This window comes from Thalassophryne amazonica, chromosome 20, assembly GCF_902500255.1.
Source record: "Thalassophryne amazonica chromosome 20, fThaAma1.1, whole genome shotgun sequence".
Classification (NCBI taxonomy): Eukaryota; Metazoa; Chordata; class Actinopteri; order Batrachoidiformes; family Batrachoididae; genus Thalassophryne; species Thalassophryne amazonica.
Genome location: NC_047122.1, coordinates 57,672,726 through 57,700,016, shown reverse-complemented (window position 1 = coordinate 57,700,016; position 27,291 = coordinate 57,672,726). Strand labels below are relative to the sequence as shown.

The window sequence follows — 27,291 nt, the reverse complement described above, 5'->3', positions numbered from 1 at the left end:
TGTACAATGTGGCTGTGGTCATTTAAATGCATTGTGATTACAGTAGAATGACAGGATGAATTCTGGATGGGATGTGATAGCTTGAATGACAAATAAGTATGACAAATTGTTAACAGTTCAAAATTTACGTTGAATCTGCATAGCACATATGAGGTCCGTTAGAAAAGTATCCGACCTTGTTATTTTTTTCAAAAACCTGATGGATTTGAATCACGTGTGCTTGCATGAGCCAACCTTGAACCTTCGTGCGCATGCCTGATTTCTTTCATGCCTGTCGGTTGCGTCATTTGCTTGTAAGCAGCCTTTGTGTGAGGATGGGTTTTTTCTTTGCAAGGACATGGCAGAACGATTGGAGCAGTGTGACTGCATCAAATTTTGCCAGAAACTGGGCGACAGCCAGGTGGAAACCATTCGGATTATTCAGAAGGCTTTTGGTGACGATGCTATGGGCATCACACAGATTAAGGAGCAGTACAACCGGTTTAAAGATGGCTGCACAGCGGTGGAGAGCGCCGTGCTCCGGGCGGCCATCAACACGCTGAAATGACTGGATCATTCCAAAGTGAACGCTGTGGTGATGTTGGACCGTCGTGTGACTATCCGAGAAATTGTGGAAGAGGTGGACATCAGCACTTTTTTGGCACATTCCACTGTGACAGAAGATTTTGCCATGAAAAGAGTTGCATCGAAATTCATGCCGATGGCTTTGGCACGAAGCTGATGGTGCAGCAAAAGCGCCACAGTGTTGAAGTCTCACAGGACATGTTGTAACATGCCCACCTCATCCACAATTTCTCGGATAGTTACACGACTGAAAAGCCACCGAAAGCCGTCTGAATCTTCCAAATGGTGGAAGAGCTGGGCATGTCACATGTCCTGTAAGACTTCAACACGGAGGCGCTTTTGTTCCATCAGCTTCATGCCGATGAATTTCACTGCAACTCTTTTCATGGCAAAATCTTCTGTCACAGTGGAATGTGCCAAAAAAGTGCTGATGTCCACCTCTTCCACAATTTCTCAGATAGTCACACGATGGTCCCACATCACCACAGCGTTCACTTTGGAAATGATCCGGTCATTTCAGTGTGTTGATAGCCACCCTGAGCGCGGCGCGCTCTCCACCGTTGTGCGGCCATCTTTAAACCGGTTGTACCGCTCCTTAATCTGTGTGATGCCCAGAGGATCGTCAACGAAAGCCGTCTGAATAATCCGAATGGTTTCCACCTGGCTGTTGCCCAGTTTCTGGCAAAATTTGATGCAGTCACACTGCTCCAATCGTTCTGCCATTTCCTTGCAAAGAAAAAAACGATGAGAGACTACATCCATCCTCACACATAGGCTGCTTACAAGCAAATGACGCAACCGACAGGCGTGAAAAAAATCACACATGCGCACGACGGTTCAAGGTTGGCTCTTGCAAGCACACGTGATTCAAATCAATCAGGTTTTTCAAAAAAAAAAATAAAAAGGTTGGATACTTTTCTAACAAACCTCGTACGGTGCGGTGACAGGATCTGTGTCAGTTCACACCTGAAAAGTGTTGGATAGATAATAGATAGATGGTCTAGGGGACGGAACATGACAGATGAGATGGGGTGTCTCCTGTGCACCTGGTGTCAAGAATAGGCAATCATCTGTCGTTTATATCTTGCCAATGTCTCTGCTGTCATCTAGGTGATCAAGCTGACATTTGAGGATTTTGACCTAGAGCGTGGCTATGACACCTTGACAGTGGGAGATGGCGAGGTGGTGGGGGACCAGAAGACGATCTTTCACGTGTGAGTGACTCCTTCCTCTTTCTTCCTTTGCCTTTAATCTTCACTTCTTTCTGCTTCACTCTCAACATTGTAATTTTTGCAACTCAGGCTCCATGTGACCTTAACCTTCATTTTGCTTTCTATTTCTTGTCTACTTTTCTTCTTAAACCACACTTTTTTCTGTACTCAGTTCTGCTATTTTGATGCAGTACCACATTAAAAAAAGTTAATTATCACATTGTTCAGTCAGTGGCATGTGTTGCACCAACACAGTGCATATTGATACTCCTTAATTGAAATTGCTCGAGCAAGTGCCAGATAACAATTCACAGGATGTTATTAATTGCATTTAAGTTTACCAACCTGATAAAGTTGAGCACCTAATTCCAACCACCTTGGTGGGAATTAGGAGGATGCCCTTGTCAGAGGAGTTGATGATGAGTGATGAAGTTTAAGTTGATATATTTATCAATGCTTATGTGTCAAAATGTATAAATTTGTGCAATCTGTCAAATGATTTAAGGACCGTCTCTTTTTGCATGAAATTCTTTATTATACAATTCTAAATTGGGATCAGATTTTCTCTTCCATAACAAATTAGAATTAAGAAATATATTGCAGGTGACTCACACTTCAACTCAAGACTAGTTTCATGAATTGATGTAGAATTTTAGATCCTTTTCCATCATGTGCCATCACTACAGAAATTAAGTTAACAAAGGTTTAGAACCACATTTACTTAGGACTGTGTTTTAGGGTCATATTGAATATTTATTTATTTATTTTTTTAGACTTTGAGAATAAAGTCGCAATATTACGAGAATAAAGTCCTGAAAAAGTCCTGAAAAAATTGTGAAAGAGGAAAAAAAAAGCTTGATTCCTTAAATGAGACTTTGACAGCACACAAAACGGCCTCCGTGACTCTTCTCTGTTGCGCCGCATCCACGTCAAACGTCTGTAAAATGGTTTTGCTTGTTCATAAATCCAAGTTTGAGGCACTGTTTAGTTAACTACTTCTAAGGCTCTTTCCAAAAAAAAAACCTTGTAAGGCTGCTTTCCACATGATAGCGATAGCATACGTTAGCTGTTCTGATGTGTATCTACTGGGAAACTTGTTTTTTTTCTCATAAAAATCTGACTTTATTCTTGTAAAATTATGCCTTTATTCTCATAAAATTACGACATTATTCTCGAAGTCTTAAAATTACGACTTTATTTTCGTAATATTACGACTTTATTCTCGAAGTCTAAAAAAAAAAAAATAAATAAAATAATGTGGCCCTAACACGCCATCGTATTTACTGAATTACTGAGTTCTACAGTTTTTATATTTTTAAGTTTCCATTTTCATTTCCAGACTATGGGACTTTGATTGATGCTTCCTAAATGATATTAAGGCCATACACTGGTAATTGTTTAAACATATTAGACAAATACATGAACACCAAAAAAGCATGTACTTAAACGTTTCCGTATAATGATTGTTTTTATCCATGCAATCAAAATGCCAATGCAAAGAATAATGCATTGTAATTCAATCCATTAATGTAATGGTTGTTGAAAATTTTAGTACACCCTAACAAGCGGTAGTACTATGGCCTAAAAGACCTAAGCATTTCTGAATTGATGGATTGATAGACTCAACTTTTCCAGTTTCCCAACATGATACCTCAAAAACAATAAATGCCATTGTCTATCATGTAACACTCCAAATTTGAAGGACATATAATGCAAACTAATTCAAATTTGTTAGTTTGATGCACCAGATCAATATAAAATATCTCAAAAACTGGTCTGCCACCTATTTGGTTAATGGAGACACAATTCTTGTTGTTAGACTGAAAAACAATTGACAAAAACCTTGAACAGTGGTAAAGATTAAATGTGTCTTCCTTGAGCATACTGGTGGACAGAAATTCAAAATATTAGCAAGTATATTTGATAGACTAGTGTCAGAATCACGGTCCTCAAGTATAACTAGGTAAAAAAAAAAAATGGACGTTGATTACATAAGCTATTTGGGTCAACTTTCATCTTCAAAATGTAGAGGAAGCTTTTGGTAAAACAATGCACACAGCATCAATGCAACAAGCAGTGCAAAAAAAAAGTCATTGCCAAGTTCACATAAAGTCTGATAAGGCTATGGGCAGAAAAAAGGCACTCAGCCTCCATGTGCCATCATTAAAATTAGAGGCCTTAATCACTTACTCTGGAGCTATGGCTTCCTAATTAGAGTTGGGTGGAATTACTATTCAAATAGGATTAAATTACTTCAGTAGGGCTCGCTGAGCTTGCCTTCATTTTCCAGTTTCTTGTTCGCCATCATTTTGAATTAAAGGGTTAAGACCGGGGTAGCCTACAGCACTGCAATGCACATTTCTTTGAAGAAAAAGGTCAGTAGTTTAATATATAAAGCTATTTAACCCCCCCCCCCCAATCCCTTGCAGATGGATTAATTATTTTCCATGATTTGAAAGTTCACGTGCAGTCTATGCTTGAGAAATTCTCACTTTTTTTTTTTTTTTTTTTTTTTAACAGCCTGTCGGGAACAACAACTCCAGACCTTGTGGTTAGCACCAGTCACCAGATGTGGCTCAATTTCAAAACGGACGACACCAGCGGCTCACTGGGTTTCAAGGTGTCGTATGAAGGTGAGGATGCTTTCAGTCAATGCGTTGTGCAGCCTTGCTGTCTGGCTTATCACACTTGAAATGTGACTCTCATCTGCGCTTGAAACTACTATTTAAAGGCAGATGGTTATTGAAAAGCAGCTCTATCTAACATTGGATAAAGGCCATGAAATAGCATGAAGCCTGCTTCTTACTTTCACCAGTCTCACAAGTTCAAGGTATGAAACCTTGTCCTTATCTTGAAAATATTTGTTTTGGTTGGATTGTCATATTTATTTTTCATATTGCCCTCAGGCTGGGTCCACTGTCATGTATGATCAGGAGATTTTCCACAAATGACACGGTTGTGATAGTTATATCCTACTCCTGCTTTTGCACACATCACACGGTACCAGCCTGGCATATTATCTCATCACACCTTGGACTACATCAGCATGTTACATCATAAAACCGTACACTTGATTGCATTTAATAATGCCTCACATTGGGGTAAATGTGAGGCATTATTTGTAAAGCACTTTGAGTGTCTGATGCAGATGGAAAAGTGCTATATAAATGCAGTCCATTTACCATTTATGGGTAGCCTTGTTTGTCAAGTGCCAATTTGCTATGGAAATATGCAGTGTTCTGGATATCCATGCATATCCATGAGCGTGAGAATGGGGCATAACAGAGATGCCTTCCTCTGTGTGGGTTTAGTTTCAAGCAAAAGGGTCAAAGAAGTATTTTAGCTTTACAACAATAGGCACATTGGTTGTAGCCTCATTAATTGACTGTTGCTTGTTTGAGCTACAATTGCATTATGCTGGTGGGGTTCAGAGCTAACAAAAAACAACACCTTACACCAGTGTGTTGTTATGCTGTGTGTTGTTTGTGTATGCTAAGAGACAACTGTATGTGGATATATGTCCCTCTCCTGTCCAAACGGCATCTCAAAATTGAGCCATACTTGGTGCACACATTTTTTGACATATGGGGAATGACATAGTCTATTGAGCACTTTAGTAGTAGTTGTAGTTAAGGGGAGAGACACTTTTGTGCTCCTGAATTGAGCCAAACTTGGCACACATATATTTTGACATACAGTTAGTGACATAGGCCATTGAGCACTTTAGTAGTAGTAGTAGTAGTAGTAGCAGTAGTAGTAGTAGTAGTAGTAATTGTGGTTAAGGGGAGAGGCATGTTTCTGCCGCATCATCATTGGCAAGTGTGCTAAAAGGTTGTGGTCATGCTTTTGTATTCTTTTCTTTTTCCTTTGAATGTTTTACCTCTTCATTTTTGCAAGTGGTAGTAGTCGTAGTAGTAGTGGCAATAACATCTGTCTCTTCTTGAGGCACGTTTAGTTGCACCCTAACCTTTCTCTGGAATCCGGGACAGGTGAGCGGTGATACCTTTTTTGGTGAAGATGAAGTTTTCATTTCAGTCCCTGAATCAAATTTGCCCTGGAGCGAGTAATTGGGTACTTACTTGAAAATTATTGTGTTATCCTGTCCTTAGGGTGAACTAATTTCTGTCACCCTAAGGACAGGATCTCTAGTTACAAACAGAGCAATGTAGTGTATTCTATCAGATGTCAGGAAAACTGTAACGAACACTACATAGATGAGACTAAGCAACCTTTACACAAAAGGCTATACCAGCACCGCAGAGAGGGCGCCAGTGGACCTCAGTCTGCAGTTCATCTCCACCTTAAAGACACTAACCACACGTTTGAGGACAAGGAATTTAAAATATTAGCCAGAGAGAAGAAATGGTTTGAGAGAGGGGTCAAGGAGGCATTCTTTTTGAAACATTTGAAACCCAGCCTTAACCGGAGAGGGGGTCTGAGACACGCTTTATCCCCTGTTTACAATGGGATACTTGTTATGTGTCGGACGCGGTCGGAGCACCGACCCAGCGTTTGACAGGACCCAGCACGAAATAAGCAGAGCACGGTTCAAAAGATAACAGAATTTAATAATCATAATGAGTGCAGTGATAAACAACCAAAAATGTCCACGGTCTGGTGAGGTGAAAACACGGCGCGCTCTCAGCAGCGCAAACGGTCCGGAGCCACAGCAGTTCGGACCCAGGGACCCCGCCGACACCCCCAGGTGGCCGCGACAAACCGAGTCTGTGAAGAAAGAAAACATGAGGTGAGTCCAACACTCTCCACCCAGAGAGACACAGCTCAAAAGGTGCAGACAATCAGCAAACACTTCCTGGCTTAAATATATATCAGCTTCTCACCCTGCAGGCACGGAACAACTCAGTTCAAATCTCTACTGCAGCAGAAGGTGATTAGACAATTAGCATAACGTGACAGCTCAATACAACAAGGTGTGAGGGACACCAAATCCACTGTCATTACTTCATAAAAGTCACCAAAACCAAATTACCTCAGGAAGTGTGCTGAAGAGCGTGAGACCTCACCCAATCCTCCTTCACAGACTGTGGCGTCAAACCTGGAGCGGTCTCTGTGTCCGTAATGGTGAGATTGTTCTCCTGACGTCGATCTCACACGTCTGCTCACAAGGTCGAGTCTCTGGCAATCACACACTGTGCATTCAAGGTTTAAATGCAGCAATCTCTGCTCAAGACAGAATACACCACAGCTGTGAGTCCTGATGACCTGCACGTGAAAACAAGCCTCAGGTGTTCAGGGTGAGGTCCTAATGCTCAGCCACTCAGTCCTAAATGCATACCACCTGGTGGGAGAAACAGAAAACAAAAAGCCAGCCAAACACCCCAGCACATAACAGTACTCAGGTCAAAGCAGTTTCAGTCTTTTGTTCATGGTAATGAGTCATTCACGTCATCAGCAGAGTCGTCAAGGGAGCCATCAGGAGAGGTTCTGTCCCATCATTAGGAGGGACAGCTACCCTGTCATTAGGATGGTGCTAACTTAAGCACAATAGGTGCTAATTAGAGCTATTGTTTAGTCACTGGCTTATAGCAGTCTGCCTCTAGGTAAGAGGGGTCTGGTTAGGTTTAAAACTCCAGCTTTTGTGACTTCTTGATTATTCTTCTCTACAAGTGTCAAGACAGAAGTCAGACCACCAGAGCAAGAATTTTAGCTGAGGAAGCTTCTGTGGTTTGAAGCGAAACGTCCTCGTGTCAAGCAACCCAGTCCAGTCGAAGATTCAAGCTTCTCTACTGTGGAAACCACCTGGACAACTGAGAGCCTACACAGAAACATTATGAAAAGTTCTCCCGAAATACAGTTATCATAGGCTTATCAAAAGTATGATCTATTGACAGTAGGTCACATTACTTTTTAGACATAATAAGCCGTCATTTCATTCAGCCTTGTTACTTAAATTTAGAAATAGAAATTATATAAAAACATTTGTTATATAAATACTGTAGGCTATACTATAAATAATATATCATTACTTGTGTGATACAATTCATCATATAAAGCAAGAAATGACTGGATGACTGGACCAATGACTGGATAGAAAGGTTGAACTTTTGAAACTGCAATACACAAAAAGGCCACAAGATGGAGACAGTTGTCTCTCTCACTACAAGCTAAAAGTAACATCAAGGATTTCTTTTATTACCAATTTGTGTTGCTAATCAACTTAGATAATGACTCTCAATTTAAAGTAAAATGTTAGATATGCAAAATTATGCCAGGACTTGGAAAGAATAGGATTTGTTTCATCCATTTAATTTAGAGTATAAAATAAAAAGGGATGATTCACATAATAGGGCAGCACGGTGGCTTAGTGGTTAGCACTGTTACCTCACAGTGAGAAGGTCGTGGGTTCAATTCCTGTGGCCTTTCTGTGTGGAGTTTGCATGTTCTCCTCGTGTTTGCGTGGGTTTCCTCTGGGTGCTCCGGTTTCCTCCCACATCCAAAGACATGCGGGTTAGGTGGATTGGACTCTTTAAATTGTCCATAGTGTTTGTGTGTTTGGGTGGGTCTGTGTTTGTTTGTCTGTTTGTGGCCCTGCGACAGACTGGCGTCCTGTCCGCCTCACGCCTTATGACTGCTGGGATAGGCTCCAGCCCCCCGTGACCCATAAATGGATTAAGTTGTAGAAGATGAATGAATGAATAAATGATTCACATAATAATAGAAGACTTTACTTCGGACCAGAAGATCAGAATGTCTCTCTCACACACAGATGTCTGATTTATGAACAAGTTAGGTTGCTGTTCATCAATTAATAGCTGAAGTTAACCTTCACTTACCGTCATGGCCGTAGTGGTCCCCGCCTCATCCACCTGTTGAACTTCTTCTCCACCACTTGCTGAGGTTGCCGCAGATGTGGATGCTCCGCGTCCATGCAAAGCAAACATGTCTGTTATTTTAAGACATTTTGCAGCATCTGCCTGAAGGGCTACTCTCTTCTGATCCCTGGCTCTTTCAGCGCCACCTTTCCTCTTCTTGCCACCATCCATATCGCTTGTTATCACTCTGTCTGGCACTGGCGCACTGTGTAGCCCAACCGAGGCCTGAGATGGAGGGGTAATTGGCCTGCCCCTCACCTCATTGGTCCAGGCCACAATCAATCATGACTAAAGGGCCGATCTACCAGTTTATGCACCAATAGGAGGGTTTATATACCGGTGTCCACCTATAGTGTTATGTTTTAAATTATTATTATATTATATATTATACTTCGTAAAAAAAATTAAAAAAAAAATCCGCAGGCCAGTAGGCCATCAGGCCAGCGGGCAAATGCCCAGTGTGCTGTACTATCAGTCCAGTGGTGAACATGAACCTTAGTTCCAACCTTATTCCAGATTTTTTCATGTGAAAACACCCTTAAACACAATGACAATTGACAATCTGATTGGTGTAATTTTCATTATGCCCAAAACAGACCCAATGATTAAAAGGCTAAATACAACTTATTTCTGCCTGGTGCCCAAGGGAATTGCTGGGTCAACTTATCAAATTAAGAAGAAAATACTTCAACTGGTTTTACTCAGATAAATTAGGTTGATCCAAATGAACTTAACAAGTAATATTTATGCCAACTTGTTAATATCAGTTTGATAAACTTAGTTTATTTAGTGAGACACTTTCTTTTGTCTTGCTTTTTTCAGTGATGTGTCCTTTAGATGGTGCACCATAATTATGGACATGGGGCCTTTTGAGCATTAACAAATGAATTAATTGCTAAAATAAATGAATATAACCTGTGTGACTAATGTGCATGTGAATATTAATGTGTCCATTGCATGAACAAAGGTTTTGGTGACTCCATTTGACTGAGTGAAGTCATGGTGTTATGTTGACCGAGTTTTGTTATGTCAAATTAAGTGTCATGATTTCATTCATGTAAAGGTGATGCTTCATTTAAAATCCTTTTTTCCACTGTGGATGGAGTGTTCACATGGCAACAAATGCAAAGGGAGGGCACGCACTGATTCTGTTTGTGTGTGATTTTTGGAATTGTCGGGTGGGGGAGATGCCAGAATTATTCTTTTGGACAAATGTTGTGTTTGCCTCTCACAAGCACAGAGATGGAGAAAAATCAGCATCTGTGAGGGACTTGGTTCTCTCCCAGATGCTTATTTTTCATCAGTAATAAATAGAAAGTGCACCAGCTGTAGCAAATTGTAATTAAAACAAGTTCAACTTGTTGAAGAGGAAGAAGTGCTTTGAACCAATTCACCTCCCATATTGAAGCCCATGCATTCTCAATCACTTGTATTATTAGAATGATCACCAAGTGCAATTTCACACTATCCACCCCCCACCCTTACCCCACTGGTGTATTTCCTTGTGGAGATGTAGACATTCTCTCTTTTAACTGAAATTTTAACAGGAAAACACATTCAGCAGTTTTTCAGTGACTAAAACTGCTACTGTTCTCATTCTCTACTTTGCCTTGAGATGGTTTCAGGTCAGGTTTGGAAGCATGTGCTGATGGTGCCATCATCACATCCACCACACGATAGAACTGCCTTGGGTCCTGCATGGCAACCACTAAGGCATCCCCACTTCTCGAAAGTAGCCATCTGCTACAGCCAAGTGAAACATGGGTATCCTCCTTGGCTTCTCCAGCCACTGGTGTCCTTAGCACTGAGACACCTGCTTGATTAGTCATGCCCAGATAAAATCACCATATGGCCAGTATGTCATAAGATGAACCCCTTCACAATGTGATGCTTCTCATCTCATCTCCACCCCAAGTAACTGTGGTTGAAACAATGTCATTCCAGCAGTACCCCATGGTCCTTTAAAGAGACCAAGTACCAAAGACATCTTGTCATTATTTTAGGTATCTGGTTGGTCTCCGAGTCTTAGTCCGAGTCTTACAACCATAAAGTAGAGAGTAAGCAATAGGACCCTATAGACTTGGACTTAATTCTGCAAATATTTCAACATCAACAAACACCTTTATCCAGAAACTCTGAGCTTTTCCCATGTGTCTCTGGATCTCCAAATCCAATGACCCAGGGGCATGAATTAAAGGGATTGCACTGTTGAAAATAGTGTTTTGTGCAGTTTGCACTAATTTATTGAAGTTTAAATCACCTTAAAAGTATAATAATGCAAGACCTGTGCATTTTTGAAACCCCCCAATTATATGCACCATATAATCCTGAATCAGCTCATATTAGACTTTACTAAATATGTCACAGAAGTCTATCTAACCTCCTGTTGGTTCTGTAACACACACCCACTTAACCAGTGGCCACTCTGTGTGATTCCTGCCAGAGCCCTTTTATAAGGAGAGCTGCCAAATGAACATTCTTGGAAATATGTGACACATGGCGCAATTATGTTTCCAAAGTCAACAATGTCTCCAGGGAAAATAACCACTGTTGTTATTCTTTATGGATTTGTCTGCTCCACAATATGTTAGTGGGTGAGCAAAAAATAAATAAATAAATAAATAAATAAAATAAAATAAAATAAATAAATAAAAATGTCAAAGTATATACAGTTGGTCATATCAGAAAATGCATGTTAGTGTTAAATTTAAAATAAGACATTTTAAAATTAAAAATTTGTCTCAGAAAATTAAAAAAAATGTCTCATTAAGAGGGCAAAAAGAGAAGAATGATCATTTTGCCATCATTATAATGGAACTACATGTGCAAGGAATTAGTTTTTCACCGCAAACCTCCTAATAAATGGCTAATGCTTTGCAGTGTATGGTACTGTAGAGTGTATCTAATTGTTAATTGTAGTGCAGAGCCAGTTACAATTTTGATTTTGAGGCATTTTGTGCTCTATCATTTAACACTAATCACAAAAAAAATGATTTTGTTATGAAAGTAGTTGTACCTGCTTTGCAGATGTGCAGACCAGGTCAAGTAACTTTTTGACTTAGATATTGGCAAAAGTATCAGTTGTAGTTGTGGCCACCTTAGGTGCAGTCTCTGAAAAAAATGTATATGCATTATCTTCACAAAGATAATGCATACATGTACAAAGGTCAACTCACTAATACCCCAGACACTATTGACATTTGGTGCATTTTCTAATTATGGCCACCAGGGTACTGTCTCTGTAAACTTGCAGACAAAATATCTTCATATTGACTTTGTGTATGAAGTTGGAAGCTAGTACACCTAATGAATGCTGTCACCTAAGAAATATCTCAGACAAGCTGGACATTGGGCATGCGTCAGTTGTAATTGCAATCACAGGGCTGATTCACTGTAACCCAATGGATGCCATATCTTGACAAACACACAAGATAACAAGATAAACCCTGGTACACAAAGTGACCTCAGTGAGACAGTGGATAAGTTCAATGATGGACAAGTTTCAAGTATAATTGACAGGGGGAGTCTCTGTTCATTTATTCAGCCAGTTTATCCTGACTACTGTTGCCACTGTGCTTACTCATGGGGTGTGTAAGTTTAGTGCCTTTGGGTGGCTTATTTTGTGATTTGGTGTTGTACAAATAAATTGAAGTGAAATGAATTGAACCTTGTGTCCACTATATCTTCATGTTTTGAGATGTTGCAAATGTTTCATTTGTAAAACAGCCAAGCAGGGGCCTGAGTCTCCTTGTGTAACAGAGTGTGCATGATGGAACCACAAGGACCTCATGGAATTCAACCAGCACAATTCACAGCTGCCTTAAAGTAGAAGTATAATTAAACAACCCTTTGTAGCTTCCATCATACTGTCATTTGTGAAGAAAGTTTGAGAAAATCTCTTGCTGCAGAGCTCTTTCTACACAATGGCAGGTGAGAGAACTGAAGACTAATTGTGTGCAAGTTGAAGACTGGACAGCCAAATGAGTGCACCACATCATGTGAAGACTTATAATTAAATTGTGACCTTTAAATTTAATTGCTCCCATACAAGCTCGTACTGGCAGCTCTATCCTTGTGTGTTTCTCTTAAATAATAATTATTTTAAATGTCATTTTTGCATACTGAACACTGGCCTTTGTGTTTATCTTCGCTCGCACAGAAATTGACCAAGGCAGCTGTGGCGATCCAGGTATTCCAGCCTATGGCAAACGGGAGGGGACCAGTTTTCGTCATGGGGACAGACTGCATTTTGAGTGCTTGCCTGCCTTTGAACTGGTTGGTAAAAAGAACATCACCTGTCAAAAGAACAATCAGTGGTCCGCTAAGAAGCCAAGTTGTGTGTGTAAGTTTCTGGATCCTTTATGGTATATCATATGTATACATTTGATACATTTTCAATGTTTATGTACATGTTGTCTAAATTCTACCACATTTTACTTTGCCAAGGAAGTGATGGCTTGAGGCCCTTACAATGTCTACTTTATTACTGTTTTCTTAAAAGTCAAAATAATGATGAAAGAAGTATTATTAGAAATTAATTGCTATATGTCTACATTTAATTGCAGTAGCTGTTCTTCATGTCAAAATATTACTTATATTTTGTTAGTATTTAATGCTATTGACTTTTACTTGCTTAATTTGAATGAAGGATTTTTGGATAGCCTTCCACATGTTTCTCACAATATTTAGATAAAATTTTGTCCCATTCATCATGAACTGGTGTAAATATTTAAAGTTGTATGGCATCTTGTTCAGCCAAATTTTATCAGATCAATCCGTAAATGTTCTCTTTGGGGCTTTGGGATAGCCACTTCAAAACCTTCACTTTGTTGTGTGCAAATAACTGGGATCATTCTTTAACCTTGTACAAAAAAGCACACCACTGCTATCATTGCTAGGTTTCACCCAATGCACTTGCCATTTCTACACACAATATGCACATACTCGTATTCATGATACAAGTTGTGCTTGTATGGTCACATAGGCCTAAAGATGAGGTGTCATCAGGCACTGACCTCGCACATCATCCATCATTATAAAGCAGTTGAGCCTTAGACCATGAAAAATGTGATCTACAATTCACTGCTTTGTATTTCTTTATTTAAAGAGCCCAATACTCAGATGTGTCTTACATAAGTGGGTTTATAATACATGTACACCCTACATGCCTGCACATATCATCATCAATCTTGGTGTGTAAGTAAGGCAGAATATTTGGGCCACTGTGTGTGTGTGTGTGTGTGTGTGTGTGTGTGTGTGTGTGTGTGTGTGTGTGTGTGTGTGTGTGTGTGTGTGTGTGTGTGTGTGTGTGGGTGGGTGGGTAGGTGGTTGGGTGGGGGGGGCATTGGGATGAGGGGGATTTTTTTTTAACTTTAACTTTCTCTTTCTCTCTCTGTCTTTCTCTTTCTCTCTCTGTCTCTTTCTCTCTCTCTCTTTCTCTTTCTCTGTCTCTGTCTCTTTCTCTCTCTCTCTCTCTCTCTCTCTGTCTCTCTCTCTCTCCCCCCTCCTACTCTAGCATGCACACACAAAAGAAGTCCTACTTCTGGTAACATTTCTGTTAAATAATATGACGATATTAATATATGAGGTCGCACCTCACTAAAGTACACATTTGGCATGCAGGATCTGTCGATACAATACTCTTCCAAAATGGGGAAAAAAAAATCATAAAACAAAAACATTTGGTTTTATTTTAGAAAGAAAGGTCAAGCAGGCCAGACTCAGTTGGGTGACCATCTGCTATAGCCATAGCAATAACAGAGAAGTACAAGTGAAATATACTGTATTAGTGTGTGACTGACTGTACTGATGCCAGATCAGAGATGTAGCTTACACTTGGGATGAATGGTATTAACAACATATAGTCACAGGGATATAACTAACCTTACCGTTTATCTGATACAGAAGGATTCAGTGTCAATAGCCTGCACCAGTGAATCCTCTGAAAAATGTTTTCTCAGTTGCTGTGTTTTGAAATGCAAAAAAAAAAAGTGTCAGAAAGCAGTCCAGATGAGGAAAGACCAGTGTGCCATCCATTGTGAGCAGAAAATGATCATTTGCAAACTGTCAGGAAAGAGTGGTTGCAATCTTTTCTGTCGCCTCATTTTAAAACATGTTGTGAAGTATAATGAATGCAAAAGAATGCATCCATTGTAATGTCATATGAATCATAGAGTGGAGATGGTGGAAGAAAAGCTTCCTCTGTCGATCATTAATTTTTTTTTGTGCAATGTGTTTTTTAAATATATTTAATGGAAGTTTTTTTTTAAAGACTGCAGTTACTTGATCATAGTTTTGTATTTGTTTCTATTTACTGCAGATTCACAGAACAAATGTCAGAATATTATAGTTTTATATATATATATATATATATATACACTCAACAAAAATATAAACGCAACACTTTTGGTTTTGCTCCAATTTTGTATGAGATGAACTCAAAGATCTAAAACTTTTTCCACATACACAATATCACCATTTCCCTCAAATATTGTTCACAAACCAGTCTAAATCTGTGATAGTGCGCACTTCTCCTTTGCTGAGATAATCCATCCCACCTCACAGGTGTGCCATATCAAAATGCTGATTAGACACCATGATTAGTGCACAGGTGTGCCTTAGACTGCCCACAATAAAAGGCCACTCTGAAAGGTGCAGTTTTGTTTTATTGGTGGGGGAAACCAGTTAGTATCTGGTGTGACCACCATTTGCCTCATGCAGTGCAACACATCTCCTTCGCATAGAGTCCATCAGGTTGTCAATTGTGGCCTGTGGAATGTTGGTCCACTCCTCTTCAATGGCTGTGCGAAGTTGCTGGATATTGGCAGGAACTGGTACACGCTGTCGTATACGCCGGTCCAGAGCATCCCAAACATGCTCAATGGGTGACATGTCCGGTGAGTATGCCGGCCATGCAAGAACTGGGACATTTTCAGCTTCCAAGAATTGTGTACAGATCCTTGCAACATGGGGCTGTGCATTATCCTGCTGCAACATGAGGTAATGTTCTTGGATGTATGGCACAACAATGGGCCTCAAGATCTCGTCACGGTATATCTGTGCATTCAAAATGCCATCAATAAAATGCACCTGTGTTCTTCGTCCATAACAGACGCCTGCCCATACCATAACCCCACCGCCACCATGGGCCACTCGATCCACAACAATGACATCAGAAAAATGCTCACCCACACAACGCCACACACGCTGTCTGCCATCTGCCCTGGATAGTGTGAACCGGGATTCATCCGTGAAGAGAACACTTCTCCAACGTGCCAAACGCCAGCGAATGTGAGCATTTGTCCACTCAAGTCGGTTACGACGACGAACTGGAGTCAGGTCGAGACCCCGATGAGGACGACGAGCATGCAGATGAGCTTCCCTGAGATGGTTTCTGACAGTTTGTGCAGAAATTCTTTGGTTATGCAAACCGATTGTTTCAGCAGCTGTCCGAGTGGCTGGTCTCAGACGATCTTGGAGGTGAACATGCTGGATGTGGAGGTCCTGGGCTGGTGTTGTTACACGTGGTCTGCAGTTGTGAGGCTGGTTGGATGTACTGCCAAATTCTCTAAAACGCCTTTGGAGACAGCTTATGGTAGAGAAATGAACATTCAATACACGAGCAACAGCTCTGGTTGACATTCCTGCTGTCAGCATGCCAATTGCACGCTCCCTCAAATCGTGCGACATCTGTGGCATTGTGCTGTGTGATAAAACTGCACCTTTCAGAGTGGCCTTTTATTGTGGGCAGTCTAAGGCACACCTGTGCACTAATCATGGTGTCTAATCAGCATCTTGATATGGCACACCTGTGAGGTGGGATGGATTATCTCAGCAAAGGAGAAGCGCTCACTATCACAGATTTAGACTGGTTTGTGAACAATATTTGAGGGAAATGGTGATATTGTGTATGTGGAAAAAGTTTTAGATCTTTGAGTTCATCTCATACAAAATGGGAGCAAAACCAAAAGTGTTGCATTTATATTTTTGTTGAGTGTATATCAGTCATTGCTGCCTGCAGTCTGCATAATACTTCAGAAGCATGTACTTTGACATTGTAAGAAAGATGAATAAACCGCGATATATACCATTACACTTTGAGCTTCAAATTATACTGTGATATAAATTTTAGGCATACTGTCCAGCCATACCTTTCCCCAGAGCAGATATACTTCAAACTGTTCAAAATCCAAAATCATTCCAATGCCAACACTTATTAAATTGCCCAAAATAGATTGCTCAATCACTCCACAGCAATAAAAACCTCACACATATCAATACATATGACCCATCCAACATCGGAATGTTTGCAGGGACATTTACATGATTTGATGGTCAGATTAAGCCTGTGGTTTACCCTGCAGAGGCTGTGGATTTTGGGACAATAGAAGACCTTATTAGCTAATTAACAGAGTGAAAGGCAAATACTCATGTGAGGAGAATAAGAAATGAGTTTGGATCGTGCAGATGATACTGATTGCTGTGTTATTGATAAGATAGTAGGCGAGACAAAAAGCTGCAGCTCACAGATAAACATCACCAAGCTGAATGACACAGGGTTTGTTGGCACAAGAGTCAAATTTGGCACATAACACTGAAAAGTTCACTTTAAGCAAAGTCTTAAGCTATTCTGAGCTATTCTCTTTGCCAGCGAAGGTGGTGATGTTCAGTTTCCATTGTTGCTGTTTGTTTGAGCAAATTTTTATGATTACCCAGTGGCCCTTAAGTGGGCTGTAGATGCTGACTATATCAAATTAGACCTATTTCATCTCATTCATATACTGCAAACAAAATTAAAGTTGGGGTGTGCTGGTTTTCCAATGGTTAAGCTGCAAGATAACAACATAATATTAAACTATTAGCCAGTAAGGGTGCCCCATCTACAGAGCAACTCTCAAAGTATTAGGCTTGAGACATGGTGGTTCAACCTATATTTGCCCCATCTTTTTGTACCACTTTGACTTTTTGTTCTTTTTTCAGGTGTCTCTTGTCTCAAACTGTCCACATCTCTTTATCTCTCCACATAGTCTCCTGTTTCTTCAACTTCACTACTCCATCAGGAGTACTGCTGTCCCCAAATTACCCACAAGAGTATGGCAACAACATGCACTGTGTGTGGCTGATCATCACTAATCCTGAGAGCAGAATCAATCTGGCCTTCAACGATCTCAGCATGGAGAAACAGTTTGATTTCCTCTCAATCAAGGATGGGGGAAAGGTATTTTTTAATGAGTAGTTAGTTTTCTTGATTAACTTTGATAAAACAGCTGCTAAATATAAGCACATGGTGTTTTTTGCTAAATTAACACTGTTTCCTTTGGAGGATTTTCACTTTGGCCCTTTCTTGAACTTTAATTCCTTATTGCATCACTGCTTTTTGTGGACAATGTGGTTCTGTTGTCTTCATAAGATAGGTACCTCCAGTGCACACCAGGCAGGTTTGAGGCTGAGTGTGAAGCAACTGAGATAAGGATCAGCATCTCAGTTAGAAAAGGGTGGTTTCTCCCCTCTGGATCAGAGTAGATTTATTGCCCATAGTGCAGACATTCAATGATCTTTTGGTCTTGTTTATGAGTGTGGGTAAGATGTTGTCTGAGATTGATAAAAGGATCGGAGCTGCAGCTAAGGTCCAGCAGATGCTGTACTGGGCTTCCTTGGTGAAGAAAAAGCTGAGCCAGAAGACAATGCTCTTAATTTACCTGTCAATCCTCACCCACCCTCACGAACACTAGGTAGTGCCTGAAAGAACAAGATTGGAGATGCAACCTGCAGAAATGAGGTCCTCTCATAGGGTATCTGGCTTACAGCTAAATACAGGGTGAGAAGGTCAAAATTCAAGATGGGCCTTGAAGTAGAGCTGCTGCACCTTTGCATCAAAAGAAGCCAGATGGCTTGAACATTTGGTAAGTACACCCCATGGTCGTCTCCCTAGGGAGGTTTTCCAGGCATGTCCAATATGTAAGTGTCCACAGGGAAGACCCACAACAAATTGGTGGGATTAAATATCAAAACTGGCTTGAAAATATCTTGAGATGCACCAGAGGACCTGGTTGAGGATAGATAAGTGTGGGATGAGCTGCTTAGTCTGTTGCCACTCTGCCCCCAACCACTATACGAGGTATGTTAGAAAAGTATCCGACTTTATTATTTTTTTCAAAAACCATATGGATTTGAATCACGTGTGATTGCGTGAACCCTCGTGCACATGCGTGAGTTTTTTCATGCCTGTCGGTTGCTTCATTCGCCTGTGAGCAGGCTTTGAGTGAGGTGTGGTCTACCCCTCTCGTGTATTTTTTATTGCGAATAAATGTCTGAATGATTTGGATCTTTGCTGCATCAATTTTTTTCCAGAAACTGTAAGAGACCTCCAGGTGGACACCGTTCGAAAAATTAATATGGCTTTCAGGGACGATTTTATGGGAATTAAACAGATTACGGGGTGTTACTGCCCCTTTAAGGATGGCCCACAACTGCTGAGAGCGCAGCGTGCTCCCAGCGCCAATGGACAGGCTGACACCCCGCACAAACACGGGAACAAAACCACCTCGGTGTTGGTCTCACAGGACGGCTTAAAGGCTTCATCACGGCGTTTCTTTGCGCCGAGCGGCTGCACCATGACGCGCCGAACTCCTCCGGACGTCTGTCTTAATGTGCAGGAAAAACTGCTGATGTCCACGTCTTTTCACAATTCTTGTGCTAGTCAGAGGACATACCGGATCAAGACAGCGTCCAGTTTAGAAATGAACGGCACATTTCACTGTTACAGGAGCTTTTGTCATGGAAAGAGGAACAAAGTTGGAGGAATTCTGCGCGTCGCGGCGGAGCTGCATGGCGAAAAGAAACGCCGTGATGAAGCCTCACAGGACATGTTCTGGCATGTTCAGCTCATGCACAATCATAATCGGATATTCACACGACTGGAAAGCAACTGGAATCCGTCTGAAATCCACCTTTAAGCCGTCCTGTGAGACCAACACCGAGGTGGTTTTGTTCCTGCGTAATGAACTGCTCCGTAGTGCGTCCCTCGGCTTCTTTTTCCATGAAAAAAAAACTCCTGTAACTGTGGAATGTGCCAGAAAAAGTGCTGATGTCCACATCTGCCTTTTTGTGAAAGTCAGACGAGGTCCCGGATCAACAAAGCTTTCACGTTGGAAATGATCTGGTTGTTTGTGCGGGGTGTCAGCCTGTCCATCGGCGCTGGGAGCGTGCTGCACTCTCAGCAGTTGTGGGCCGTCCTTAAAGGGGCAGTAACACCCCGTAATCTGTTTAATCTCCAGAAAATCATCCCTGAAAGCCATATTAATTTTTCGAACGGTGTCCACCTGGAGGTCTCTTACAGTTTCTGGAAAAAAATTGATGCAGCAAAGATCCAAATCATTCAGACATTTATTCGCAATAAAAAATAGACGAGAGAGGTAGACCACACCTCACTCAAAGCCTGCTCACAGGCGAATGAAGCAACCGACAGGCATGAAAAAACTCACGCATGCGCAGGAAGGTTCAAGCTTGGCTGACGCAATCACACGTGATTCAAATCCATATGGTTTTTGAAAAAAATAATAAGGTCGGATACTTTTCTAACGGACCTCGTAAATGGCAGAAACTGAATAAATGAATCACTGACTACTTTAACTCCATCAAAGAACTCCTCCTCACCAGGCAGAGTCTCCCATCTTGGGTACCTTCTCTGGTGATGTCCTGCCTCCACCTATTACAACGAGTGCCCATGTAGCACGGCTGGAGTTCCTGACTGATCACACCTCCACAGACAGAGGCTTCAACATCACATTTACAAGTAAGTTTTGAGTCTTCCAGTACTTCACAGCAATACACTCCGTCTTTGCAACTAAAAGACTATTCTGATTTCATATTTTGTTTTCTGAGATTTTGCCTTTCTGTGGCAATGCAAAGTTCTTCATGAACTGCCTTCCATATTTATGTTCTTGCCTCCAAAATATTGCATGAGGTCATTTTAACCCCTTGGCAACATCTTTTGTGGCAAATATACAGTATAAAAGACAGAGAAACTAAGTAATATCTAACAAAGCTACACCATCCAGACTTGAAAGATTTATTGGAGCACTACTTATCATGGTTTATTCTAGGTCATTGCTGACTACTCAGCAAATCCAGTCACATTTTATACTCAGATGCAGTACCTGCTGGCTAAAAGGTGGTAAAGCAATTTCCAGATACTGTATAGATCATTTCAGAAGCTGAAACCATTCACCACCTATACATTGTTGTGCAATGAGCCTGATTTGTGCTTACAACCACATCCCAAAACTAGAATTTCCCATTATACAGCACCTACTGTATACCTGTCAAGGCCCCACAGTCATTTTCACTTTAACATAATCGCCGACCTACATTTAAATGCTTATTCCACTAAAATGGACCACTTTTGTTGATATACGAGGTCTGTTAGAAAAGTATCCGACCTTTGTATTTTTTGCAAAAACCTGATGGATTTGAATCACGTGTGCTTGCTTGCATGAGCCAACCTTGAACCTTCGTGCGCATGCGTGAATTTTTTCACACCTGTCGAATGCGTCATTTGCTGGCAAGCAGGATTTGTGTGAGGTCATGTGTAGTGCTCTCAGCAGATTTTCATTGCAAGGAAAATGGCGGAACGACTGGAGCAGCACTACTGCATCAAATTCTGCTAGAAACTGGGCGACAGCCAGGTGGAAACCATTCGGAAGATTCAGACGACTTTCGGTGGCTTTTCAGTCTTGTGACTATCCGAGAAATTGTGGAAGAGGTGGCATCATTTTTCGGACTCCATCATGTCCTGTGAGACTTTAACACGAAGGTGCTTTTGCTCCACTGTTAGCGCTTTGGCACGAATTTCACCGCCACTCTTTTCATGGCCAAATCTTCTGTCACAGTGGAATGTGCCAAAAAAGTACTGATGTCCATCTCTTCCGCAATTTCTCGGATAGTCACACGACGGTCCCACATCACCGCAGCATTCACTTTGGAAATGATCTGGTCATTTCAGCATGTTGATGGCCGACCAGAGCATGGCTCGCTCTCCACCACTGTGCGGATGTCTTTAAACCAGTTGTACCACTCCTTAATCTGTGTGATGCCCATAGGATCGTCACCGAAAGCCGTCTGAATCTTCCGAATGGTTTCCACCTGGCTTTTGCCCAGTTTCTGGCAAAGTTTGATGCAGTAGCGCTGCTCCAGTCGTTCTGCCATTTTCCTGATGAAAATCTGCGGAGAGCACTACACACACTACAACAGATGTGATAATGGACTGGGTGTCTGCCTGGATGGTTGCCATCAAGAACCCAAGGCAGTTCCATGGAGTTGTGGACACAGGAACACACAGCATCATCACATGCTCCTAGACTATTCAAAACTTTTGACTTGTACTGTGTATATACTGCATAGTGTTGCCATCCAATGCAGAATACAATGATCTGTTGTCAGTGACATCAACGGAGCAGGATGGTGATGTTGTTTTGCACAGCAAAAACCTTTTGTTTTTTGTATTTTTTTTATGGAACTGGCTCACAATCTAGAAACCACTTATACTATAATTAAAGTGCCACAATGTCTACCCACAATGCAACTGGGCTTTGGTTCCAGCTCATTTGCAGTACCGTCATCCTGACGTGGCTCCCTCTGTATAGCCACAATGTGGACACCACATGGCAACTGCTGCATTCATTAACAAGTTAGATGAACAAGTAAATAACCAGTGCAGCATGGTGAATTAATGTCAAGCGCAGTTAATTGAAGATGATGTTTAGATCCTGAGAATAGTGTCATGTAACCACAGATTGTTTTTAGGGGGTTGTATATGACTGAGAGGACAGCTCCCATCATTCATGTTAATTAAACACACGCCAAACTGTATTGAGGGGATTTTTGGCATGTTAATAAATAAGATGATTGTGATGGATGAGGTTGGTGCACACTCTTTGAGTCTGATGGCTACAGAAGAGGGATCCATTAGCTCCTATGTGTGCAACCGACCCTCAGATGCATCTGAGAGTGAAAGAGAAAGAGGATGAACAGGCAGGATTGCGACACGAGTGATGTATTTGCTTACTGGTATATCAGTATATCTTCCCTCCCTGGATATCTTCCCCCCCGGGGGAAATATACTAGGATATCTTCCCTCCCACCCTGGAAGCCCCCTGAAAGGCTTCATTGCTACAGGGCAGCAATGATTAAAGCTTACCTAAACCTTGATAAGGCCCAATCAGGATAGAGGAACCTCTAAACTCTACATTTCATGGATGTGTTATGGTCCCAGATGAAGCACAGTTTGACTGACAGTGAACGATATTGGTATTCTTTCTGTATGTATCTATAGCTTTCTACAATAGTAATATTTCCGATTCTGAAGTATATTTGAATCCCCCTTCCAAATATACTCTACAGATATATGGACCTGACTGACAACCTGAAATATGAGAGAACATCTGTCCATGATGGGGCTGGAGATAGAATTTATACAAAAAAAACTGGTCAGACACTGTTTTCCACTGTTTCATAATCTGGGTAGGATAAAATGAGTGATAATGGTAAAGCAGACTTGCTTTGCAGGGGTGGGGGAAATATCCAGGGGGGATATGGATATATATGAGATATCCGGGGGGGGAAGCTCTTCTTCTTCACACCTTTGGCAACAGGGTTTATGCCTGTCATTTTATTCATATGTCTGTTGAGCAGATGTTTGAGAGCTCAAGAAAATATTTAGTCTACTTATGAGTCAGCAGTGTCATCTGCTTACTGTGTTGTTTTTGTGCTCTACAATTACTGTAGCAGGACGAATCAATGTGACTAAGTGAAACAAATTTCTTCTTGTTTAGTGCTGGCATCCTCAAATGCTGACAACAGAGAAAAAAAAAAGTTTGTCAAGAAACTTAGGCTAATTACTCTTGGAAATTAACCTTGGTGCACAGAAAAGGTGATATGTGAGAAGGATTAGTATCAGACGTAATTGCACTGTTCTATTTTTTTTTATATGCAATACATTTTTATTTTAAAGTTACATGCCACAGTACAGACTGCTGGGATGGGCTCCAGCCTCCCTGTGACCCTTAACTGGAGTAAGCGGTTGAAGATGAGATTGAGTGGGTGATGCCACAGTACATTTGTGCAACAGGAGCAAGCGAGTCCAACAGTAGTAAACAAGAAAAAAAAAAAAGACAAAAGGTTAATGATATTGCCAGCTAGAATTTTAGCGTTCATCTTAGGATCTTAGAGTTGGTGAGCCTCATGTACAAAGCATGCATACACACAAAAGTGACATACGTACATCTCCATGCTAACTTTCAGATGTGCCGACATGTACAGGTGATGCTGGGAACTGTGCTTAGTGTGAAAACATGAACCCATCAGAGTGATGTGTACACTAGAGACACACTTTTGAACAATTAACACACCCACATTTTACATTACATGGGTGGACCTAAAAGCACAGCCAAAGTGATGTGTAAAATGGCACTAACAATGGCTGTTGTCAGAGGACCTTGCAAATGGTGCAATCCGGCGTGAGTGTGTATTTAGGAAATGCGAGGGTTTACTTGCAAATAACAATTATTGGCTCATTAGCGGATTTAGATTACCAAGGCCAGTGTTACTGGAGGTGCACGCAGAGCTCAGCCGGCCCGGAACACAAGATGGCGAGGAGCCAGGTGGTTGTCTGTGCCCACACAGGCGCTGACCACGCTGGGTGTCCTTGCAACAGGGGCATTCCAGCGTGAGCTGGCCGATCAGTCAGGAGTGTGCCAATCAACCTTGCATCGAGCCATGTCAGCTGTGTGGAGCACAATCATCCGAATGTCACCCAGGCGCATCACATTCCAACATTAAATGCAATTTGCAGTGAGAACCTTCCCTAATTTGATCGGAACTATTACTGCGCACATATTGTTATAAAGGTGTTATCACATGATGAATTTGTTTTTGTTAATGGGAAACAGTTTCATTCCGTCAATGTTTAAATCATATGTGATGCGCAAATACATTGGGGTGGATTGGGAACAGGAGCTGGCACATTGCATGATGGATGGCTGCTTGCTGTGTAAATCTTTTTTTGTGTGTGTGTAATTGTTCTGAATGAAAACCAGCACAGGCACATTCGGGCATGTGCACATTCAAATATGTTTTTTTTGTTCTTGATGGTGACACTACAGCTGCAGTGCTTCTTAATAGGCCCCCAATTGTCTCCCTGTGTTCAGTATTTGTCAAACGGGTGTATAAAGTTCACCTATTTTTTAAACTTCAGTGTGATTGTGCTGCTTTGAGCTCACAGTGTTCCGGCCTTACACATTTACACACGCACACACACACACACACACACACACACACACACACACACACACACACACACACACACACATACAACACACATTGTTGTGGTTTCCTTTTTATTCTGTTTGACAAGGTACCAAATAAACTATCCCTGTGTGTCATTTCCAGTCATCTGTCTCACACTGTATATATATATATATATATATATATATATATATATATATATATATATATATATATATATATATATATATATATATATATATATATATATTTTTTTTTTTTTTTTTTTTTTTTCTGTGTTCATATTGTCTGATGTGACAGAGTGGGGAATATGTGCTCAAAGGGCCTATTTACATGGAATTGCATATGTAAATAGTGGTGTGGCCAGAGAGTTTTGTGTTTTTAATTCCACATTAAGTAGGATGAACAAACATAATGTGCTGGGATCCATGCCTATGCATACTTTGAAACACCAGGCATTTTCTGTGCTTACTCCAATTTCTGGATTTTGGCGTATGCCATGTTTCAGCAGGAAATCTATGTGTTAGTACTTGTGGCACCTGTGTGTCTATATATATATATATATATATATATATATATATATATATATATATATATATATATATATAGACACACAGGTGCCACCTGTGGTCTTATACACCTCTCTGCAGCTTCTCTCCCCCTGCCATCCCCTCATTACCCCATCCCCGTAGAGACGGTGCCTGCTCCCAGACCACCAATAACCAGCAAAAATCTATTTAAGCATAAAAATTCAAAAAGAAAAAATAATATAGCACCTTCAATTGCACCACAGACTAAAACAGTTAAATGTGGTCTATTAAACATTAGGTCTCTCTCTTCTAAGTCCCTGTTGGTAAATGATATAATAATTGATCAACGTATTGATTTATTCTGCCTAACAGAAACCTGGTTACAGCAGGATGAATATGTTAGTTTAAATGAGTCAACACCCCCGAGTCACACTAACTGTCAGAATGCTCATAGCACGGGCCGGGGTGGAGGATTAGCAGCAATCTTCCATTCCAGCCTATTAATTAATCAAAAACCTAGACAGAGCTTTAATTCATTTGAAAGCTTGTCTCTTAGTCTTGTCCATCCAAATTGGAAGTCCCAAAAACCAGTTTTATTTGTTATTATCTATCGTCCACCTGGTCGTTACTGTGAGTTTCTCTGTGAATTTTCAGACCTTTTGTCTGACTTAGTGCTTAGCTCAGATAAGATAATTATAGTGGGCGATTTTAACATCCACACAGATGCTGAGAATGACAGCCTCAACACTGCATTTAATCTATTATTAGACTCTATCGGCTTTGCTCAAAAAGTAAATGAGTCCACCCACCACTTTAATCATATTTTAGATCTTGTTCTGACTTATGGTATGGAAATAGAAGACTTAACAGTATTCCCTGAAAACTCCCTTCTGTCTGATCATTTTTTAATAACATTTACATTTACCCTGTTGGACTACCCTGCAGTGGGGAATAAGTTTCATTACACTAGAAGTCTTTCAGAAAGCGCTGTAACTAGGTTTAAGGATATGATTCCTTCTTTATGTTCTCTAATGTCATATACCAACACAGAGCAGAGTAGCTACCTAAACTCTGTAAGGGAGTTAGAGTATCTCATCAATAGTTTTACATCCTCATTGAAGACAACTTTGGATGCTGTAGCTCCTCTGAAAAAGAGAGCTTTAAATCAGAAGTGTCTGACTCCGTGGTATAACTCACAAACTCGTAGCTTAAAGCAGATAACCCGTAAGTTGGAGAGGAAATGGCGTCTCACTAATTTAGAAGATCTTCACTTAGCCTGGAAAAAGAGTTTGTTGCTCTATAAAAAAGCCCTCCGTAAAGCTAGGACATCTTTCTACTCATCACTAATTGAAGAAAATAAGAACAACCCCAGGTTTCTTTTCAGCACTGTAGCCAGGCTGACAAAGAGTCAGAGCTCTATTGAGCTGAGTATTCCATTAACTTTAACTAGTAATGACTTCATGACTTTCTTTGCTAACAAAATTTTGACTATTAGAGAAAAAATTACTCATAACCATCCCAAAGATGTATCGTTATCTTTGGCTGCTTTCAGTGATGCCGGTATTTGGTTAGACTCTTTCTCTCCGATTGTTCTGTCTGAGTTATTTTCATTAGTTACTTCGTCCAAACCATCAACATGTTTATTAGACCCCATTCCTGCCAGGCTGCTCAAGGAAGTCCTACCATTATTTAATGCTTCAATCTTAAATATGATCAATCTATCTTTGTTAGTTGGTTATGTACCACAGGCCTTTAAGGTGGCAGTAATTAAACCATTACTTAAAAAGCCATCACTTGACCCAGCTATCTTAGCTAATTATAGGCCAATCTCCAACCTTCCTTTTCTCTCAA

The 27,291-nt window shown here is 40.8% G+C and overlaps 1 protein-coding gene across 1 annotated transcript in view; it reads left to right on the top strand.

The window, feature by feature from the left end:
• Positions 1 to 27,291, top strand: part of csmd2 (CUB and Sushi multiple domains 2) — a 662,931-nt gene that overhangs the window by 347,663 nt on the left and 287,977 nt on the right. The window contains exons 11-15 of the mRNA XM_034160153.1: positions 1,675 to 1,778; positions 4,296 to 4,408; positions 12,768 to 12,950; positions 17,635 to 17,825; positions 20,267 to 20,402. Coding sequence (XP_034016044.1) covers positions 1,675 to 1,778; positions 4,296 to 4,408; positions 12,768 to 12,950; positions 17,635 to 17,825; positions 20,267 to 20,402 — 727 coding nt within the window. The remainder of the gene's footprint in view (positions 1 to 1,674; positions 1,779 to 4,295; positions 4,409 to 12,767; positions 12,951 to 17,634; positions 17,826 to 20,266; positions 20,403 to 27,291) is intronic.